Source organism: Equus asinus, chromosome 20 (genome assembly GCF_041296235.1).
Source record: "Equus asinus isolate D_3611 breed Donkey chromosome 20, EquAss-T2T_v2, whole genome shotgun sequence".
Lineage (NCBI taxonomy): Eukaryota > Metazoa > Chordata > Mammalia > Perissodactyla > Equidae > Equus > Equus asinus.
Genome location: NC_091809.1, coordinates 22,749,773 through 22,768,051, shown reverse-complemented (window position 1 = coordinate 22,768,051; position 18,279 = coordinate 22,749,773). Strand labels below are relative to the sequence as shown.

The 18,279-nt window shown below is 58.7% G+C and overlaps 1 protein-coding gene across 4 annotated transcripts; it reads left to right on the top strand.

Annotated features, from left to right (window-relative positions):
* The first annotated feature begins 1,113 nt into the window (after positions 1-1,113).
* ELAVL3 (ELAV like RNA binding protein 3) lies at positions 1,114-15,405 on the top strand. 4 transcript variants are annotated; one of them, XM_070492088.1, is made up of 7 exons: positions 1,114-1,559; positions 7,871-8,087; positions 8,373-8,476; positions 11,748-11,901; positions 12,064-12,289; positions 13,051-13,089; positions 14,454-15,405. In XM_070492088.1, the coding sequence occupies exons 1-7, from the start codon at positions 1,551-1,553 to the stop codon at positions 14,782-14,784; spliced, it is 1,080 nt and encodes a 359-aa protein (XP_070348189.1). In that variant the 5' UTR covers positions 1,114-1,550; the 3' UTR covers positions 14,785-15,405. The 4 variants fall into 4 exon arrangements, with proteins under 4 accessions (XP_070348189.1, XP_044609262.1, XP_044609263.1 ...); XM_044753327.2 differs by having other exon boundaries at positions 14,433-15,405; XM_044753328.2 differs by having other exon boundaries at positions 7,868-8,087.
* The last annotated feature ends 2,874 nt before the right edge of the window (positions 15,406-18,279 follow it).

Below are 18,279 nucleotides of genomic sequence, written 5' to 3'. Positions count from 1 at the left end.
TCCCGCAATTGGTTCTCCCGAGGACCGTCCCTGATTGGCCAAATTAGGCTCTCCTCGCTGGGGTGGATGGCACGCTCGGATCCTAAAAGGGCGTGTAGGGACGGGGATGGGGTGGGGGTTGCGACTCTCCGGTTAGGGGGTCCAGGATCTCTCGTCCGCAGCGCCCTCTACCGGGCCGTCGGACCGCTGTCTGTGGTGCTGAAGCCTCACTCGAAGGCGCCCCTGCCGTGGTGAGAACACCTCGCTCCTGATGGCCGCCCCGACAGAAACGTGCGCTCCCACCCGCTCCCCGAAGGAGGCTGCGCCACCCCCCATCGTCTGAGAGAGAGGCCAGGTCCCCACTAGCAGAGAGGAAGCGTGACTCCACAAGCGGACCAATCACGAGCCCGGAAAGTCAGGATATTTACATGGCAGATCCGCCCACCCGAAGTTTATAGGGTCCGAGAAGGCCCAGTGGTTTCCAGGAGCTGGAGGGCGCCAGTGAGGTTTGCCCGGAACCCTAAGCCCCAAACCTCTTAACCCCCTTTGGAGCAGTGCCCAGTTCTCCTGCACTGTAGGCTGCCAGTCCAGAGCTTTTGAACCCTATAGACACCTAACCCACTCAAAATCCACAGGGTCTCAGTTCCTTCTGCAGGCAGACTAGGGTCTCAGCCACCCCCACCTTCCTCCCTTGGCCCCCCCAAATCTGGAGACCCAAGCCTCTGCCCATTGAAGTCTTGGTTCCTCCTTTCTTTCTAGTCCCCTCGGTGGACAGCACCTCCAGAAGGTCGTACAATCGGGCCGTCGATACATCCTCGCCCTCTTCGCTCCTCCGGCTCTGGGTGCTGGACAGAGGAGGGGCACCCGCCCAGTCTTCCGGCCAGAAAGCCCACCCAAGAAGGGGCGCCAAGACAGGAAGCAGGGTCTGCGGGGGCAAAAGGGCCAGAAGCTGGCGATCCGAGCCCCGAAGAAGCGTTTTCTGGGGGTGCGGGGTCCCGGCCAGCGCGCGCTCGCTTCCACCTGCCGCGCCGTCGGGCGCCGCGAGGAGGCGGGGCTCGGTTGCCGCAGCCAATAGGCGGCGCCGGCGCTGGCAGCTGCCGCTATAAAGGGCTGGGGGCGGCGGCTGCGCGGCCCAGAGCGCGGAGCGCGCAGCGCGGGCCGGAGGGTGGGAGGGAGGGCGGGCGAGGGGAGAGGACTGAGCACCCGCGACCGGACAGGCTGGGCCGAGGGGCGGCGGCGAAAGGCAGGGCGCCGCGATCTCTGTCGGGAAGCGCACCCTCCCCGGGCCCCGCGGGGCCGCGCAGGGGGCGTTCTCAATCCCACTGCCGCTCCCTCCTTCCATCCCCTGCCGCCCGCAGACCACTCCGGAGCCCGGTTATCCGCGGGCGCGTCCCCGGGCTCGGGCCCGTTCCCGGCCCTCGAGGGAGCCGCCGCCTTCATCGACACCTCTGCAGCGGCCGCGCCAGAGGCCGCCCGGGCAGGACCCCGGCGTGAGCATCGAGCGCCCCCCAAGGAGTGCACGACCCCCGGAGCCGCCCTCAGCACGGACCGCGCCCGCCGGGCACACAAGAATGGTCACTGTAGGTATTCCCCTGTCGCTGAGAGGGAACCTGGTCAGTAAGGGGTTAGGCACAGGCTCCGCGGAGATGGAGGGGGGGTAGGACCAGGCCTAGCTAGGCCCGGGTGGGGGGGTAGGACCGAGCCTCGGGGCCTGAGAGTGGGCAGGGCCGCGCCCAGAGTGCTGGGGGCACTTAGAGTCTTGCCCGAGAGGCCTTAGGGAGGCGAGCTGCGATCCGGGGGGCGTCCTACGGCGCCCCGGGGGCGGGATTGCCCCCCCCCCGGCAGGCCTGATGGGGGAGGGGCCGCGGCGGCGAAGGATGCCTCCTCCATCCGGGCCCGGACCCCGCAGCCGCCCAGGCTAACGCAGGGCCCCAGTCGCTGGTGCTGGGCCAGGACCAGGCGGCAAGGCGTCCCCGAGAGCCCCGGGGAAGCGGGTGGCGTCGGATCGCGCGCCCCAGGCCTCCGCCGCGCCCGGGAGCCGGGCGTCTCGTCCTCGAGCCCGTCGACCTTGCGGCAAGCGGGGAGGGGAGAGGAGGGGGCGCGCCCGGAGGCCCCGCGGGCCCGCCGCCGCCGCCGCCGCGTCCCTTTGTTTCTCGGCGCTTCTTCGCGGGCCGTAGCCTCGCGCGGGCGCCTCGGGCTCCGGGGAGGGGGAGGGGAGAGGAGGGACGGCGGGGGGGCCCCCAGGCTCCTGAGCCCCCGCCCCCCAGGGGATGGGGTAAGGGGCCGAGGCAAGCCCCCTAGGCCAGGTCCGGGCGCCCCACCCCTCCAGGGCTCTGGGCCGCGGGGTGACCTTGAGCGCGCCCGCCCGCCCGCGCCTCTCGCCCCGCTCCCGGTGCTTTCAGCAGCCACCGAGCTGGTCAGCTCCCGAGCGCGCGGCCACGCCCGGCCACGCCCGGCCTGGCCACGCCCCTGCCCCGCCCATCTATGCCCCGCCCCCTAGGGCCCCGGGGGCCCGGCCTCGCCCGAGCCCTCGGATTTCCACTCGGCAGCCCGGGCGTATCCCGGGGGCGGGGCCGGCCCGTCCTAGCCCCACCCCGGCTCCACCCCCGCCCCCGCCGCGCGACTCCGCTCCCCGCGCCGCCGCGCGTCCTTTGTCTGGTCCCGGCGCCCGGGCCTCCCCCTTCGGCTCTTCCTGTCTCTCGGGTCTCTGTGTGTGCGTCTCTGTACACTGTGTCTCTTTCTGGGCCTCTTTTTCGAGTCGTGGCGAGCAGTGAGTGGTGGGATGCTCAGCACGCCCCGCAGGCCTGGGCCTCTCCTCTCCTGGACCCTGGGACCCGCCCACCTGACTCTGAGAAATGAGGCCCGGGAGGCCACACGTCCCTGCTGTGTGACCTCGGGCCGGCTCCTTCCCCTCTCGGCCTCACACTACTCACTCAGGTCCAGGAACGTGAGTGTGGCCTCCTGAGGACCCTCAGAACCACCCCCAGCAGTCCAGCATCCATTCCTCTGATCTGTTCCCTCGGTGGAAAAAGGGAAACTGATGCACAAAGAGAGAGGGTGTGGTCAGAGGTCACACGGGGCCTTGAAGCTCTTATCCTTCCGTTACTCCAACGGAGGGCGCTCAGGCAGAGGCCCACTATGGCGACAGGCTGGGAGAAAGTGAGGGGATAAACTGAGACAGTCAGGGCCCTGCATGGAGGGAGAAGGGCCCAGAAGTGGGAGGCTTGGCTAGCACCACGTGGTGGCCCAGCCTCACCATGCATAGCCACTCAATGCCCTATTGTCGCCAGTATCCAGGCATCTGTCACTGTGACCAGGGCCAGGGGGCGCAGCTGGGGGCCAAGGGGGTTAGACACGGGAGGAGCTACACGGCAAGTGACCACAGGTGTGTTCACGGCAAAATCCATATGTGAAATGTATGTGCAGTGGTGCCAGAGGGTTGGAGAAAGAGTGACAGGGAGAGGGAGGGGGAGAGAGAGGGGTGCAGAGGGAGACGTGGGCAGAGGGGAGAGAGACACAGAGGGGGAAAGAGGGAGAGAGAAACAGGAAGAGGGAGAGACCCAGAGGAAGAGCTGGAGAGAGTGGGAGGGGAGGTTCGATGCTCCCAGTTGGCCTCCGCCTCGCCATCCTTGATCTGCCCTCCTCTGCTCTGACTTCACGCCCTCGTCCCCGTCCTGGGACAGCCCTCGAAGGTCCCTGTGTTCTCCGTGTCATCCCAGGCCACATATGCCACCGGCTAGAGCAGGGCGGGTGGGGCCTCCACCAATCCGATCCCCATTAGCGGCTCAGCCGGCTCAGCCGCGGAGGAAACGCGACAGTGATCCGGATAAGCTCTGGCACAGACGGGAGGGAGACGGGGTAGTGGTGGCGGGATTACTAGGCTGGCCCTCAAAATCCTGGACAGGACTCCCGAATCCCCTCTAAACCCCATCCGGGTTGAGGACAGCATTTTGGAGGGGCTAGAGTCAGTAACCCTGAAGGCTCTGGGGTCATCTGATCGGGGTCAAACCCTGACTCCATCTCCGCCACCTGCCCCTGTCACCCTGGGCAAGTCAGGTCCCTCTGACCCTCGGTTTCTCCAGCTGCGAAATGGATAAGATGATCTCCAGCTTTCAGTGTGACTGTGGGACGGCAGAGAGAATGTTGCGCATGCTCACTGCCTGGCACACAGGAGGGGCTCCGAGGCTGGAAGCCGGTCGTCCTGAAACAGTGGCTGCAGTCGGCTGACTGGGCTCCCATAGCAGACATTATCAATCGATCACAGAACTCTAGCTCACTGAGTCTGCGCAGCAATTCAGAATCTATCTCCATACGGGGGACTTCGGTGACATACCTTTAGCGGAGAGACAGGGGCCCAGAGAGGCAACGCGAGTGTCAGAGACACACAGCAACGAGGGTGGAGCCAGCAGATGGCACGTGGTAGCAGTTAGGAAATATTTGTCTAGTTGAATAAGTAGACTCGGCCGACAGAGTGGGTTTAAATCAAGAGGCGCCGGGGCGTGACGTGGAGTAGGTACTCGGCCTTCCTTGGCTGTTATTGTTTTTACCATTATTGGCTTTTTCATTAGGAAAGTGAGCTCTGGTGTCCAAACGCCGCCTTTGGATTCTTCCTCTGCCATTTACCTGCTGCCCAACCTCGCCCAAATCTCTACCCTTTCATTGAGACTTGGTTTCCTCATCTATTAAAGGGAGAAAAGAGTCCCATAACCCTCGATGTTGGGAGAATTGCCTGGAAATTTTCATATATAGAGCTTTCTGGGGGCCGGCCCCATGGCCCAGTGGTTAAGTTTGTGCACTCTGCTTCAGTGGCCCAGGGTTTGCTGGTTCAGATCCTGGGCGTGGACCTACACACCACTCATAAGGCCATGCTGTGGTGGCGTCCCACATAGAAGAACTAGAATGACCTGCAACTAGGATATACAACTATGTGCTGGGGCTTTGGGGAGGGAAAAAGAAAAAAGGAAGAGTGGCAACAGATGTTAGCTCAGGGCCAATCTTCCTGACCAAAAAAAAAAAAAACCTTTGTCTTCAGATATTTAACATGCCAAGGTGCCAAAAAAGAAGAAAAAAAAATTTCCCTGGCGTATAGCAGGCCCTCCAAACTTGGCCATGTTATTAGTAAAGTATTAAATGGTACGAGACCAGGATGCAGATCTGTGGGGTATGGTTACTGCTTTATCCCAGGCGCCTGTGGCAGATATTGCTATTCAACCTAGTGTGTGTTCCTGCTCAGCCTGGATGGGGCTTCAGAATAATCCTCCAGGCAGCCACTCTCAGCCGACTGGAAATGCAGGGGATCTGCATCTCCAGGCCATCCTTTTAATAAGAAAGAGTGGGAAAGAAGCGGAGGGCCCAAAGAACAGCTCAGATCATCCCTGAGGACACACAGCTATAAGTGGCAGAGAGGCCCCCGTGCCTTGGCCACTGTCATCAAAACCAGCTCTGTGGTCCAACACATCCAGTTTGAAATGGCGTTCCCCATTTACGTCACCCAACAGCTCTGAGCTCAGCTTCCTCCGTGTAAAATGGAGAGTGTGTCACTGTCTTTCAAGATTGTTGGGAGACATAAATGAAATGATGCCTTGAAGTGCTTCACGCGATGCCCCGCAAGTGGTACATACTCAGTGGAGCAGGACAATTATTAATCACAGTATCGTGAGGCAGGGACGTAGGATGTGACAAGCCGGCTGCCGCTTGCTGGCTGCCGCTTCCCGTGACTGTGCATGTAGCAGACATGGCTAGCTGATGCCAGAATGCTTTCCAGCTGCACCCACGTGCAGTCTGAGATCCTTCCCCAGGCCACTAATTTGCCAGTAATTTGGAGTCTGCAGCAAAGTGGAGCAGAGGCCCAGAAGCCTTAAGTGGCATACCTGAGGCCACAGAGCCGGGAAATGTTAGAACTGGTACTGGTCGTAGTTGGCAGTGAAAGTTGGAAATACAGACTATGGATCAGAAAAGCTCGTGTGCAAATCCCTGTGCCACCATTTATAGGCTGCATGATCTTTGGTCATTTTGCAATCACTTCTGAACCTCACTTTCCTCCTCTGTTGTCTTAGCTGAGGCTGCCATAACAGAAGACCATCAACCGGGTGGCTTAAACACCAGACGTTTATTTCTCATAGTTCCAGAGGCGGGGAAGTCCAGCTGCTGGCTGACTTGGTTCCTGCTGAGGGCTTGCTTCCTGCTTTGCAGATGGCCATCTCCTTGCTGTGTCCTCACATGGTGGGGGGAGAGACACCCTCTCTCCAGTCCCTTCTCACAAGGGCATGAATCCCATCCATGAGGGCTCCACCCTCATGACCTAATTACCTCCCAAGAACCCCACTTCCAAATACCATCACATTGGGAGTTAGGATTCCAACATATGGATTTGGGGTGACACAGCTTTTAGTCCATAGTATCTGTGAAGAGGAGGAATAAAACCCTCTTCTTTTCAGTCGTTGTGACTAAGAAAAAAAAATTGCCTCTAGAGGACTTTGCACTGTGCCTGGCACCCAGCAATGCCCAATATTTGGGAACAATTATGGTATTGTATTTTGGGTCCGGGAGGGCTGAGATAATGTGTACCTGCTGACTGTTTCTAATTCTGCAACGGAAGCAGACATTGCTAATCAATCACAGTGGCCTTTCCTGCTGAAACTGGATATGGCTTCAAATCCTTCTAAATTCATCCATCTAGGAAAACCCTACGAATCGATTTGAGTTTTCAGGTGAGGGCAACCTATTTGCCAATCATGCTATAGCAGAGACTTAAGGAAATGCTGACTGTTTTGCCTTCCCATGACCATGACAGACAATACTAATCAATCCTAGCACTGTTTCCTGCTGACCCCAGATGTGGCTTTAAAATTCTTCTCTACATGGCCATGACGTGTAAAATAGATGTAGAATACATTTGAAAAGTGCTAAGAGGGTAGATCTTAAAAATTCTCATCACAAGATAAAATTGTAACTATGTATGGATAGATATTAACTATAAAAAACTACATGGTGATGGATGTCAGCTAGACTTATTGTGGAGGTCATTTGGCAATATATACAAATACCGAATTATTATGTTGTACACCTGAAACTAATATAACATTGTACCTCAATTATATCTTAATTTTAAAAAATAGATGTAGAAAAAACCATTCAATAAAATACATCTATTTTTTAAAAAAATATCTTGCACTAAAATTAAACATTCTTAACCTCGTAAAGGCCATCTACAAAAAAACTATAGCAGAGATCACATTTAGCTGTGAAATGTTTAAAGCATTTCCTTTAAAGTCAGGAATAAATAAGCCACTGTCACATTGTAGCCCCTGCAATAAGACAAGAAAAATAAATAACAGGTATAGACTGGAGACAAAGAACTGAAATGATCATTATTTGCAGGTGTTACTATGTCATACATAAAAAACCAAAATAGCTCAGTGGAGAAACTGGGGAGCGTAAATCCCCAGTGGGAAAATTATGCATGAAGTGAAAGAAATATTGACACATTTGGGGTATGAATCACCTTTCCTGGGAGGAAGGAGGTACACGGTCAGGGAGGGGCTTATGAGGGCTTCAGAGCTAATAAAAATGTCATATTTCTTATTCTGAAGACAAAAGCGTTTATTTTATGATTCTGAAAATGCACAGATTGGTGTTAGATAAATAGGCAAATGTATATGCAATCGGGCATGTATGGCATTTATAGATGGAATTCTCCACAGTAAAGTCTTTTGCTTTGCTGGGCGCTCAAGGAGTGGAACAGATCATTAGACTAACACACTGTCCCCTCCCCGCATTCAAGCCCATGTCAGACATGCCTGATCCATCGCCACCCAGCACCCCACCACTCCTGCTGGTCCCCAGTGCGGGGACCGGGCCGTGAGCGGGTGTGGCCTGTTGTCTCCAGCAGATACTCGGGGCCATGGAGTCTCAGGTGGCGGGGGGCCCGGCCGGCCCGGCCCTGCCCAACGGGCCACTCCTTGGTACAAACGGAGCCACTGACGACAGCAAGACCAACCTCATCGTCAACTACCTGCCCCAGAACATGACTCAGGACGAGTTCAAGAGTCTCTTCGGCAGCATTGGCGACATCGAGTCCTGCAAGTTGGTTCGGGACAAAATCACAGGTGTGGCTGCTGGCGGGTGGGGGGGCTGAGGACAGAGGTGATAGCCTCAAGCGTGCAGGTGTGAGGGGGCAGGTGGGACCCTGGGGGTCTGAGGTGTGATGGGGAGACAGGTGGGACCCTAGGTGGGGTGGCTCAGGGGTGACAGGGGCAGGCAGGACTCTGGGGAAACAGATACGGGTGGCATCTTGACTCTCATCACCTTGAGGGGGGCTGCCAGCCTCTCAGGCTGGGGGCTGGGAGGACACTGGCAGGTCCGGGCAGCTCACCATCCGGTCCTGCCCACAGGGCAGAGCCTCGGCTATGGGTTTGTGAACTACTCGGACCCCAACGATGCAGACAAAGCCATCAACACCCTCAACGGCCTCAAATTGCAGACGAAGACCATCAAGGTTAGTGCCCCGTCACTGTCCACCTGGACCACCCACTTCGCTGCCACTCAAGCCCCACGGCCACCCACCCTCCCAACATACCCATTCCCACCACCACTCAGGGTTCAAATCTCTCCCTCGAGCCTTCCTGGCTGGGCTCCCCAGGGGCGGACAGCTTTGCCTCTCTGAACCTCAGTCTCCTCACTCGTCACTGGGGAGAATATCAGCCCCGCATTCTCTGGCACCTCAGGGAGGCACCCACCTCATCAGCGGAGGAGCAGGAGAGAGTGACCAGGGTCCAGCGGGCAGGCGCCCCCCCCACCCGGCCCCGCCTTTGTCATGGAAATGGGGGAGGGGTGGGGGCCCATCTGCCATCTGGAGCCTAATTAGGGGCTGAGAGGGTGGGATTAGGGGTGGGCCCTCCCCCATCTTTGTGCAACGCCCCTCCCCCCACGGCCTCCCCTCTCAGCAGCTGCAGCTGGGACCCCGTGAGCTCGGGTTCCCTGGGGGTGTCGCCATGGAAACGCCCCTCTCTGGGTTCGCCTGGGGGTGTCTGGGCTCCGCCCCACAAATCTGCTCCCGGCCCCTGGGGGAGGCGGGGCTGGGGGAGCCCATCTGGCCCCCAGTTCTCTGTGGGAACAGAGGTGCGGGAATTTCTTCCTCTCTCAGATGCGGGGGTCACGAGGTGATGCTTGATAGGTCCCTCCATGGCCAACTAGACCCAGAAGCCCCAGGACATGAGGGTGGGCCCTAGTGACAAACTGGGAGACCCAGAGGGCCACCATGCACGTGGGATGCAGCGAGTGTGCGTGTGTGACCGTGCGCTGGGACTCATGGTGTTTGTGGGGTGCTGTGGCTACAGGAGCGGCTGTTGTCACACGGGTCCGGCTACGATAGACTTTGGGCGTGTCACTGTGTGTCTGTGGGCACGTGGTGTTTATTTGACAGGCGCTCGGTGACACACTGTGACTCCGGCTGTGACCTGATGGGGCTGCGTGGGTGTGTCTGGCTGTGACGGGGTGTTTGTGTGTCACAGTGAAGTTGTGTGGGTGTGTCTATCTGGGCCCGGTTCTGGGTGGAACGTGTGTGACATTGTGGGCTTGTGTGGTGGTGTGACGGGTGTGTGGTTACTGTAATCATGCATGACCCCCAGAGTCGCTGTGAACATGGCAGCGGCCCGTGTCACCTCCCCGCTGGTGTAGTCCCCAGGGCTGGGCAGTGAGGGGCACAGCGTGGCCTTGTGTGTGTGCGCGTGTGTCCGCCTGGATGACTGTCACGTGGTCCATCCTGACTGGATGCTCCAGCACATTCTGCCTAAAATATTTCCAGCTGCCTGCCACGTGCCAGGCCCCTCCTGGTGAGGGAGTGTGACACAGGTGAGGGACCTGGGTCAGCCCAGGTCACAGAAGGACAAGAAAGGTTCCTGAAGACCTTCTTTGTGTCTCAGATGACCCCCAGCCCTAGACAAACACCCACCCAGGAGCTCAGAGCCCCCTTCCTGTCACCCCCAACCCCGATCTCTCAACAAGCCCTCACCTCAGAGCTTGCGACAGGAAAGAGACAGCACGTTCGGGACCTCGATGTTTATTATCCTTCCAGAAATAACAGCAGCGGATGTGGTTGCCTGTTTTTCTGGAGGACCCCAGGTGTGCACCATGGCATTCATTAGCATCTGCCACCCCCACCCCGTGAGCACCCTCACCCTCCATCCCCCCCACCGCTTTATTCATTTTGTTAGTTTTTTAATCAGTTATTTCTAAAGAAATAAGACGCCATTACAACACACAGCCCCGAACAAAAACCAGACTCTTGACAATGACCTCCGTCTGCCCAGAGGTTAGTTTAGAAGGGAAAGAAAATAGACGTGGGCAGAAATAAGGAGGAGGGCGCTGGCCCCTTAGCATGGGGGCCTCCAGCCTGGGTTTCCCGGACACTGATAAGCACACAGTGAGATGGGGTCACTCCTTGCTGCTCTGTAAATGGACTTTTCTTCCCCCACTTCACAATACTGCCCACTGTTTCGGGGAAATAAATCTACACGTCCACCATTTTTTAAACAGCTGCAGAGTTTTACTGTGGGGCTGGATCCTAATTAATGACACCAATCAGATGATTGTAATAAAACGTGTCTAGCTCCCAACTGGGAGAGGGCTTGGAGAAAGAGTAAGGAGGGTAGGGGCAGGGACCCACATGGAGGTAGGCGAGGACATTGCAACTGAGACCTGGAGGAAAGGGAGAAGAAGAGAGTTCCGGGCAGGAGGAACAGCCAGTGCAAAGGCCCTGAGGCTGGAGTATGCCTGTGTGTTTGAGGAACATGGAGGAGGTCTGTGTGGCTGGAAGAGAGTGAATGAGGGGGCAAGTGGGTGGAGATGAGGGCAGAGGGGTGATGGGGTAGGTCATACAGGGCCTTGTGGGCCGTGGGAAGGACGTTAACTCTGAAGAAAGTGGGAGCCACTGAAGGTTCTGAGCAGCGGAGGCATGTGACCTGGCTCAGATGCTCACAGGCGCCCTCTGGCTGCTGTGGGGGGAACAGACTGTGGGGGGAGGAGGATGGAGACAGTGGCACTGGTCCGGGGGTGAGCCATTGTGGGGGCTGGGCCAGGCTGTGGCTGTAGGAAAAGAGCGTGGATTCTGGATAATGAGGAACGTGGAGCCAACAGGATTGATGGCGGATTGGATGTGAATTTGAAAGAGCTGTCAAGGACAAGAGAGGCTGGGGACCTGAGCACCCAGGAGGACCGAGCTGCCATCACTGAGTTGGGGCAAGTTGGGGTGCGGTCAGGGGCCCAATGCTGCCACACTGAGTGTGACAAGGCCCACACTGGGGACAACATTTGGGAGTTGTCAGCCTTGATCTTCTGGCTAAAGACCTGAGGGACTCCAAGGGGCCCAGTGTTGTCAGGGAGAGAAGGGGACAGCATCCCAGGCTCACTTTGCAAAGGAGGGGAAAGTGTCGATGTTGATGGAATGTCCAGCGTGAGCCCATTGGCTGGGGACGTGACGGTCCCTGAGGTCCCCAAGGAGACCCATGACCCCAGGGGCGCGGCTCCTTTGACCTCCTCAGGCAGCAGATCCCCCATCATTCTGCAAGCAGGGCCATGTTGTCTCGGCCATGTCCATGTCCCCTCCCCCCCCAAACCGCGGGGGTCCCAGGGTGACGATGACTCAAGAGAGATCTGTCGAGTGAACACAGGCATTTCTGCTCCTCAGTGGTGCTTTGGGTGTGGCCTCACTCTCCCCATCTGCGATGTGGGTCCTCCCCTCACCCCGGCCGCCTGACCTCCTCCCCCAGGTGTCCTATGCCAGACCCAGCTCTGCATCCATCCGGGACGCCAACCTGTACGTCAGCGGGCTCCCCAAGACCATGAGCCAGAAGGAGATGGAACAGCTCTTCTCCCAGTACGGCCGCATCATCACCTCCCGCATCCTGGTGGACCAGGTCACAGGTCAGGCCGCGGGGGCGCCCGCCGGAGGCACCGAGAGAGGACCAGGATGGAGAGGGCGGGGTGTAGAAGTAAGGGCCAGAAGTAAGGGAAGAGCGAGGGGTCGCACAGGAGTGAGGGCCGGGGTCCCCTGACGCCCCCCCTCCCCCCGCCCCGCGCCAGCAGGTGTCTCTCGGGGTGTGGGATTCATCCGCTTCGACAAGAGAATCGAGGCCGAGGAGGCCATCAAGGGACTGAACGGGCAGAAGCCGCTGGGCGCGGCTGAGCCCATCACGGTCAAGTTCGCCAACAACCCGAGTCAGAAGACGGGGCAGGCCCTGCTCACTCACCTCTACCAGTCGTCCGCCCGGCGCTACGCGGGCCCCCTGCACCATCAGACGCAGCGCTTCCGGTGAGGCCCCCCCTGCTCCGGGCGCCCCGGGGCCCCCAGGCTGTGGCCCAAAGCTTGCAGCCCCCCTCCCTGAACCCCATTCCTGCGAGGCAGAGGGACACGGGACAGCTCCCACACGCAGAGGGGAAATGTGTGGGCCTGTCAGGGGCTTAGGGCAGGTCTTTGTATACAGCAGGCACTCAATGTGTGCAGGGCCCTGTGAGTGGCATTATGGGCGTTCAGAGTTTTGAGAGTCACCTGATAGAGTCCAGCTCTGACTGTCCCTCTCCCTGAGGCCCGTGGCTCCAGCTGTCTGTGCCTCAGTTTCCCCATCCACATTTCCTGGGTGCGGACTGCGTGCCAGACACACTTATTCGTTCTGCACAGCAACCCGATGAGAAGGGAGCTTGTCTTGTCCCCATTTGAAGGACGGGACCCTGAGGCACAGGGAGGCGTTGTCTCTGGTTCAGTCCAGGCGTGGCGGAGAAGAGACTCGAACCACCCCTTCTGTGGACCCAAGCCCTGCAGGGTGGGGGCAGGCAAGCAGACCGGCTGGGAGGGGGAGGAAAGGGACTTGGGGCAGGCCGGGCACAGCAGGGCAGGCGAGAGGCGGTGCCTGTGGCCCCGGTTCCGTGCCAGGCGGTGTCCAGCCGGGCGGGCAGTGGTGGGGGCAGGGCTGGCGCTGCTGGCCCGCTGGGTGGGGGCTGGGAGGGCTGGCTGGCCGGCATCATAGCCGGGGGCGTGCCCGAGGCCACCAGTGACCACCCCTTCTGCCTCCACAGGCTGGACAATTTGCTCAACATGGCCTACGGAGTCAAGAGGTAACAGTGCCCCCGCCCTGCTGTCCCCTCAGACCCTTCCCTGACGGACCCCATCCCCAGCTCCCCCCGCAGGATTGCCAGTGTCGCCGTGTCTGACCCCATCTGGATGGCGTAGCCATTCAGAGATCTGGGGGGCTGTCAAGCCTGTAAATACCTAAAACTAAGAGCTGCCACAAAATGTGGGTCCAGGGGGCCTGTCTGTGTCCTCTTGGCCCAGTGGAAGGTGACAGTGTTGCCGGGAACAGCTGTGCCCCTGGTTCCCGCGTTAGGTCTCTGAGTTCCACTGGCCACTCTTGGTCATCTTGGCTGAGGGTCACAGGATGCCACTCTCATGCTTCTTGTCCCTTTTGTTAATGATCTCAGTCTGGTGGGAAAGGAGACAGAGAGGAGCAGTGACCCCGGCTGGGAAGGGGGCAGGAGAAGGGGAGGTGGGGACCCAGCAGAGCCCCCCAGCCAGCTGAGGTCACAGAGTTCCTGGCCGTGGGAACAGCCTGTGCAAAGGCCAGGAGGAAGGAGCGAACAGTTAGTCCCAAGAGCCCAAACCCTGGGGGTCCCCCCAGTCGAGTGGAACCTCAGGAAGGCAAGGAGTCGGTGAGGAGTGTGGGTGGAGCCAATTCTGTCCTTTCATTCATTCAGTCACTCGACAAACCCCTCTGGAGTGCCTACTGTGTGCTTGGGACTGTGCTGGGTGGGGGCAGCGCAGGGAGCAGAACCTGCAGGCGAGAGGGAGCGAGGATAAATGTGTAATCGGAATGGTGAAAAGCCGAGCGGTGCAGAGGGAGGCACTGGCCTCTTGATGGGTCACAGGAGGCCGCCCTGAGGAGGTGACAGTGGAGCTAAGACCTGAGGCGTGGGAAGGAGGCACTTAAAGGGCTACGCCCACATCCTGGCTCCCACCGCTCTGCTTCCAGGGTGGGCCTCTGGGGTTGAGGGGCAGGGGGTGGAGGGGACCCCGTTGTCGAGGACCCGGTCAGAGTGGGGTCAGAGTGGGGGCGAGGGCAGGAGTTGGGTGGGAAGATGTGGCAAGGGGAAGGGTGGTGGCCAGGGGTGGGCCAACAGGGCTAAGGACCGGGTAGGGTCAAAGGTCATGGGGTCAGGGTCTAGATGGGGCTCAGGGCAGGATGGAGATGGGGGGCTGGCATCTCTGAGCCAGTCAGACGGGGTGGGCTTAAGGTGGGGGTCACAGATGAAGGTCACGGGACGGTGGCAGGGTCAGGCCAACACAGGGGTCACATAGTCCCGAGGTCACAGCACCGTCCCAGGTCATGACAGTGTGCGGGGTCGCAGGGGGATCGGGGGCATGCTAGGGGGTCAGGGCAGAGCCCGCGTGACCCCCAAAGTAGTCCCCTGTCGCTCATCGCCAGGTTCTCGCCCATCGCCATCGACGGCATGAGTGGCCTGGCCGGCGTGGGCCTGTCAGGGGGCGCGGCGGGCGCCGGCTGGTGCATCTTCGTGTACAACCTGTCGCCGGAGGCAGACGAGAGCGTGTTGTGGCAGCTGTTCGGGCCCTTCGGGGCGGTCACCAACGTCAAGGTCATCCGCGACTTCACTACCAACAAGTGTAAGGGCTTCGGCTTCGTCACCATGACCAACTACGACGAGGCGGCCATGGCCATCGCCAGCCTCAACGGCTACCGCCTGGGCGAGCGCGTGCTGCAGGTGTCCTTCAAGACCAGCAAACAGCACAAGGCCTGAGCCGCCTCCCCACCCTCCCCGGGCAGCAGAGAGAGAGAGAGAGAGAGAGAGAGAGAGAGGGGGCCCGAGAGAGACAGCGCAGGCAGACCACGGACGGCCGAGGGCCCGCATCCCGGCGGGAGCCACAGGGTGAGCACTCGGGGGGTAGGGTCTGCAGGGAACGGGGGGTGCCTGGGGGTCCCCCACCCCATCCTCTTGCCCCCACACCCCAGGCTGGGCTGTTCACTCTCTCGTCTTGGTTTTGATCATGGTGATGGTTTTTGTTTCTTTTTTCGGCTCACAAGAAAGCAGAGACGTACCCCCACCCCACCCTCCACCTCCCCCTGTGGGATGGCTTGGGGGGGCCCCCTGGCCCCCTTGCCCAGGCCTCCCCTACACCCAGGTGAGCCTGAGGGGAGGGGGGAACAGGTTTAAAAATCCCCAAAAAAGCGAAGCGTGAGGAGGGGTGTGGGCAGCCCTGGCCCAGAGCCCCTTGGTAGGGGCGTGAGGGGCAGGGGGAGGGGCTGGAAACAGAAACAAAATGAAAAAAAAGGGGGGGGTGGGAGGGGAAGAAAAACTCTATTTTTGTAAAAAGGGAAAAAAGACCTCGTGGAGAATTTTTACTGGGGATTCTTGAACTTGAAAAAAAAAACACAAAAAAAGACAAAAAAAAAAAAAGAAAATATTTTGGCAGGTTATGTTTACCAACTGGGGCAAGGCTTGGGGGCTGGGGGTCCGGGGGACTACACAGAGAAACACAGCCACGCCACGCAAAGACACGCAGGGGCACGTACACACGCATACACACCACAGGGACACACAGAGAGACCCAGAGACACGCTCCAGACACGGTCAGGAGGTCACTGGCCAAACCCAGACATGTAGATAAACACGTGGATGCACACAGGAGACCCAAAGATGGGGTGACGTCAGCATAGATGGATGTGGGCACAAGTGGCCATGGGTGGATGTGGCTAGAGGTGGATGTGGCCATGGGAACAGTGCCATGTGTACACGTGGACCCATGGAAGGTACATTTGGACACACAAATCTAGACACCCAGGCATGGTGAAACAGACACAACATCCAGGGACACACAAACATCCCCATAGCATCCCTGGGGCCCAGGCGAGAGGTCGCAGCACAGACTCCAGCGCAGTCCACCTCCTCCAGCCAGGCCCCGCCCCCGGCCCTCGCCCCACTCGCCCCTGCCCTGATTCCCTGCAGAGGTCTCACCTCGCTCACCAGAGCTCCCTGCTCCCCACGAACACCGGCGTGCGAACTCGGCATCCATGCATCCAGACACACAATACCTCGTTCCATTTTTGGCATCATGGTGGGCTGGAGCCAGCCCCCCCAACACTTGAGGCCAAAGGACCCCGTCCCCGGGGCTGAGGCTCCCTGGGCCGGCTCTGAGCCTCGCCCCTGCAGGGTCTCCCCAGCAGCAAGCCCCCGCTAACCCCCGCCAGGCCCAGGGTGGACGGGCCCGGGGCCCCGCCCCACATCCCCTTCCCGTCCACCTGTTCCCCTATTTCAGTTGTTGGGTTTCTCCGTCTTTCCAGATCAGTGAGGGCAGTGGACGCAGCCCCCATCCCCAGCCCCGGCTCTGGCTTCTGTCTGGAACTTTCCATCCCCCTAGTTTTCATTCTTCGTAAAAAAAACAAAATTCCAACAGAAGCCAAAGGCCGGAGCCCCCAGGAGCCCTCGCAGCCCCCCACCCCCGCAGCGGGCCCCATCAGAAGTGAGAATTGCAAACCCCAATTCTCAGCTTCGGTCGCCCCCCCCTCCGGTGTCCCTGCATTTTGGTGTCCGGCCACGGCCCCGTCTGACTGCCCAGCTCTCTCTCCCCCACCCCTCCCGGTGTTGTTATTAACCGTCTGTGGAGCTTCTGCTGCAAGGAACAAAAAAAAAAAAAAAAATCAAAAAAGCGACAAAAAAACACAAACAGAAGAGAAAAAAAAGCGACAAAAAAAGGAAGAAAAAAACACACAGAAGAGATTTAAAAACAAAGAAAAAAAAAGACATAAACTGGCACCAGTTAACTTTCTTGTACTTTTTTGCCGAATTTAGCTTCTCGTAGTTTTAACTTATTGCTATGTTAACTATTTATTCTTATTGTTGCCCTGTAAGGACATTTGTGTATATTTCTGTTCCTCCATCCAGTTTGCAAGTTTAAGGAACCACGATGTTCTTTGTTTCTTTAAGTTTTGCGGAGACGTGATTATGCCTAATTTATTTATAAAAGGGGAAGTGGAATCATTAAAGTAATAATAATTATTAATAACAGTAACGGTAGCCAAGCGGCACCCGGGGGCGCATGCGCTCTGCGGGGCGGTCCCCGCGCAGCCAGCGCCCTCCGGGGTCTCAATGGGATTATTTTTGCTGTCTTGAGAATTTTTTCAGTCCTATTTAGCTGGTGAAAACCCTAGCTTGTTCTTGATACACGAACCTATTTATTCTTGTGGTTTTTAAGTCCTCCCGGATCCCCCCTCCCCTCCAGCAGGGCAGACCCCCCCCCCCCTCCCCGGGGGTCCTTCCCTCTCCTCTGCTGTTCCCTGGGCTCTCTCCCCTCTGCCCTCCGCGCGGGGGACACGTGTGAGCACGTGGGCAGCGCGGTGGAGGCGTTTGTGAGCAATAAGGGCTGGGTTTGTCCCCACCCTGGGGGGGGCCGGGCTCTGGAGAGGGGACACCTCCCCACACTCCCTCCCCCCCGCACTGAGGCCCGGGCCCCTGCCACCCCCAACTCTGGGAGGGGACTTCTTTTTCTAAAACACAGAACTCAGCCCAGCCAGGCCCCCTTCCTGGAGGCCAGCCCCTCACCCCAGGGGAGGGCGCCTGGGGTCTCCCGTGTCCCTGGGGGGCAGGGGCAGGGGCCGTGGGGATGGGGGCTCAGCCCCTCCAGCCCTCCCTTCATCTTATTTATTCGGAAGGTTTCAAATCAGAGTCCGTGTTGGAGGTGATAAAGAACTGTAAAAAAAAAAAAAAAAAAAAAGACACACACAAACCCAAAACCCAACAAGAACACTTTGCGTTGCGTTTAGACTATTTATTACCGGGATTACAGGCCTGGCCGCGGTAACAGACTTTTACATGGAATTGTTTAATTATTTGTACTTTTCATGCCAGAAAATAAAAGTTCAGAATCTTACAGCCTTGGGTGTCTGTGCCGGCGTGCAGGGAGCGTTGGAGGGTGTGCCATGGGCCCTGGCTGTGTGGCCGTGTGCAAGCCACTGCCCCTCTCTGGCCCTGGGTCTCATCTGGAGCCTCTTGGTCTCCCCAGAGCACACGAGACTCAAGGAAGGTGGGAGGCTGGCGCAGGCGGAAACCCAGATGGAAGGGGTCCAGGGTCCCTCTGTTCTTTGGTGCCAGACATCTTAGGTGTGAACCATCCAGGCGTGAATCACCTCAGGTGTGACTTGGGGCCTGATGAAGCCCCACCTGTGGAGCCGGCCTGAAGGTGGAGGAGGCCCTCACAGGATCTGCTCCCCTGGGTTGCACCCTCTGCCCACCCACGGC

What these genes read in the sequence shown, in the direction of transcription:
- ELAVL3 (XM_044753329.2), top strand. An exon ending in GGTTCGGGACAAAATCACAG is followed by an intron (nt 8,088 to 8,372) that starts GTGTGGCTGCTG and finishes TCCTGCCCACAG; the next exon opens with GGCAGAGCCTCGGCTATGGG. An exon ending in CATCAGACGCAGCGCTTCCG is followed by an intron (nt 12,290 to 13,050) that starts GTGAGGCCCCCC and finishes CTGCCTCCACAG; the next exon opens with GCTGGACAATTTGCTCAACA.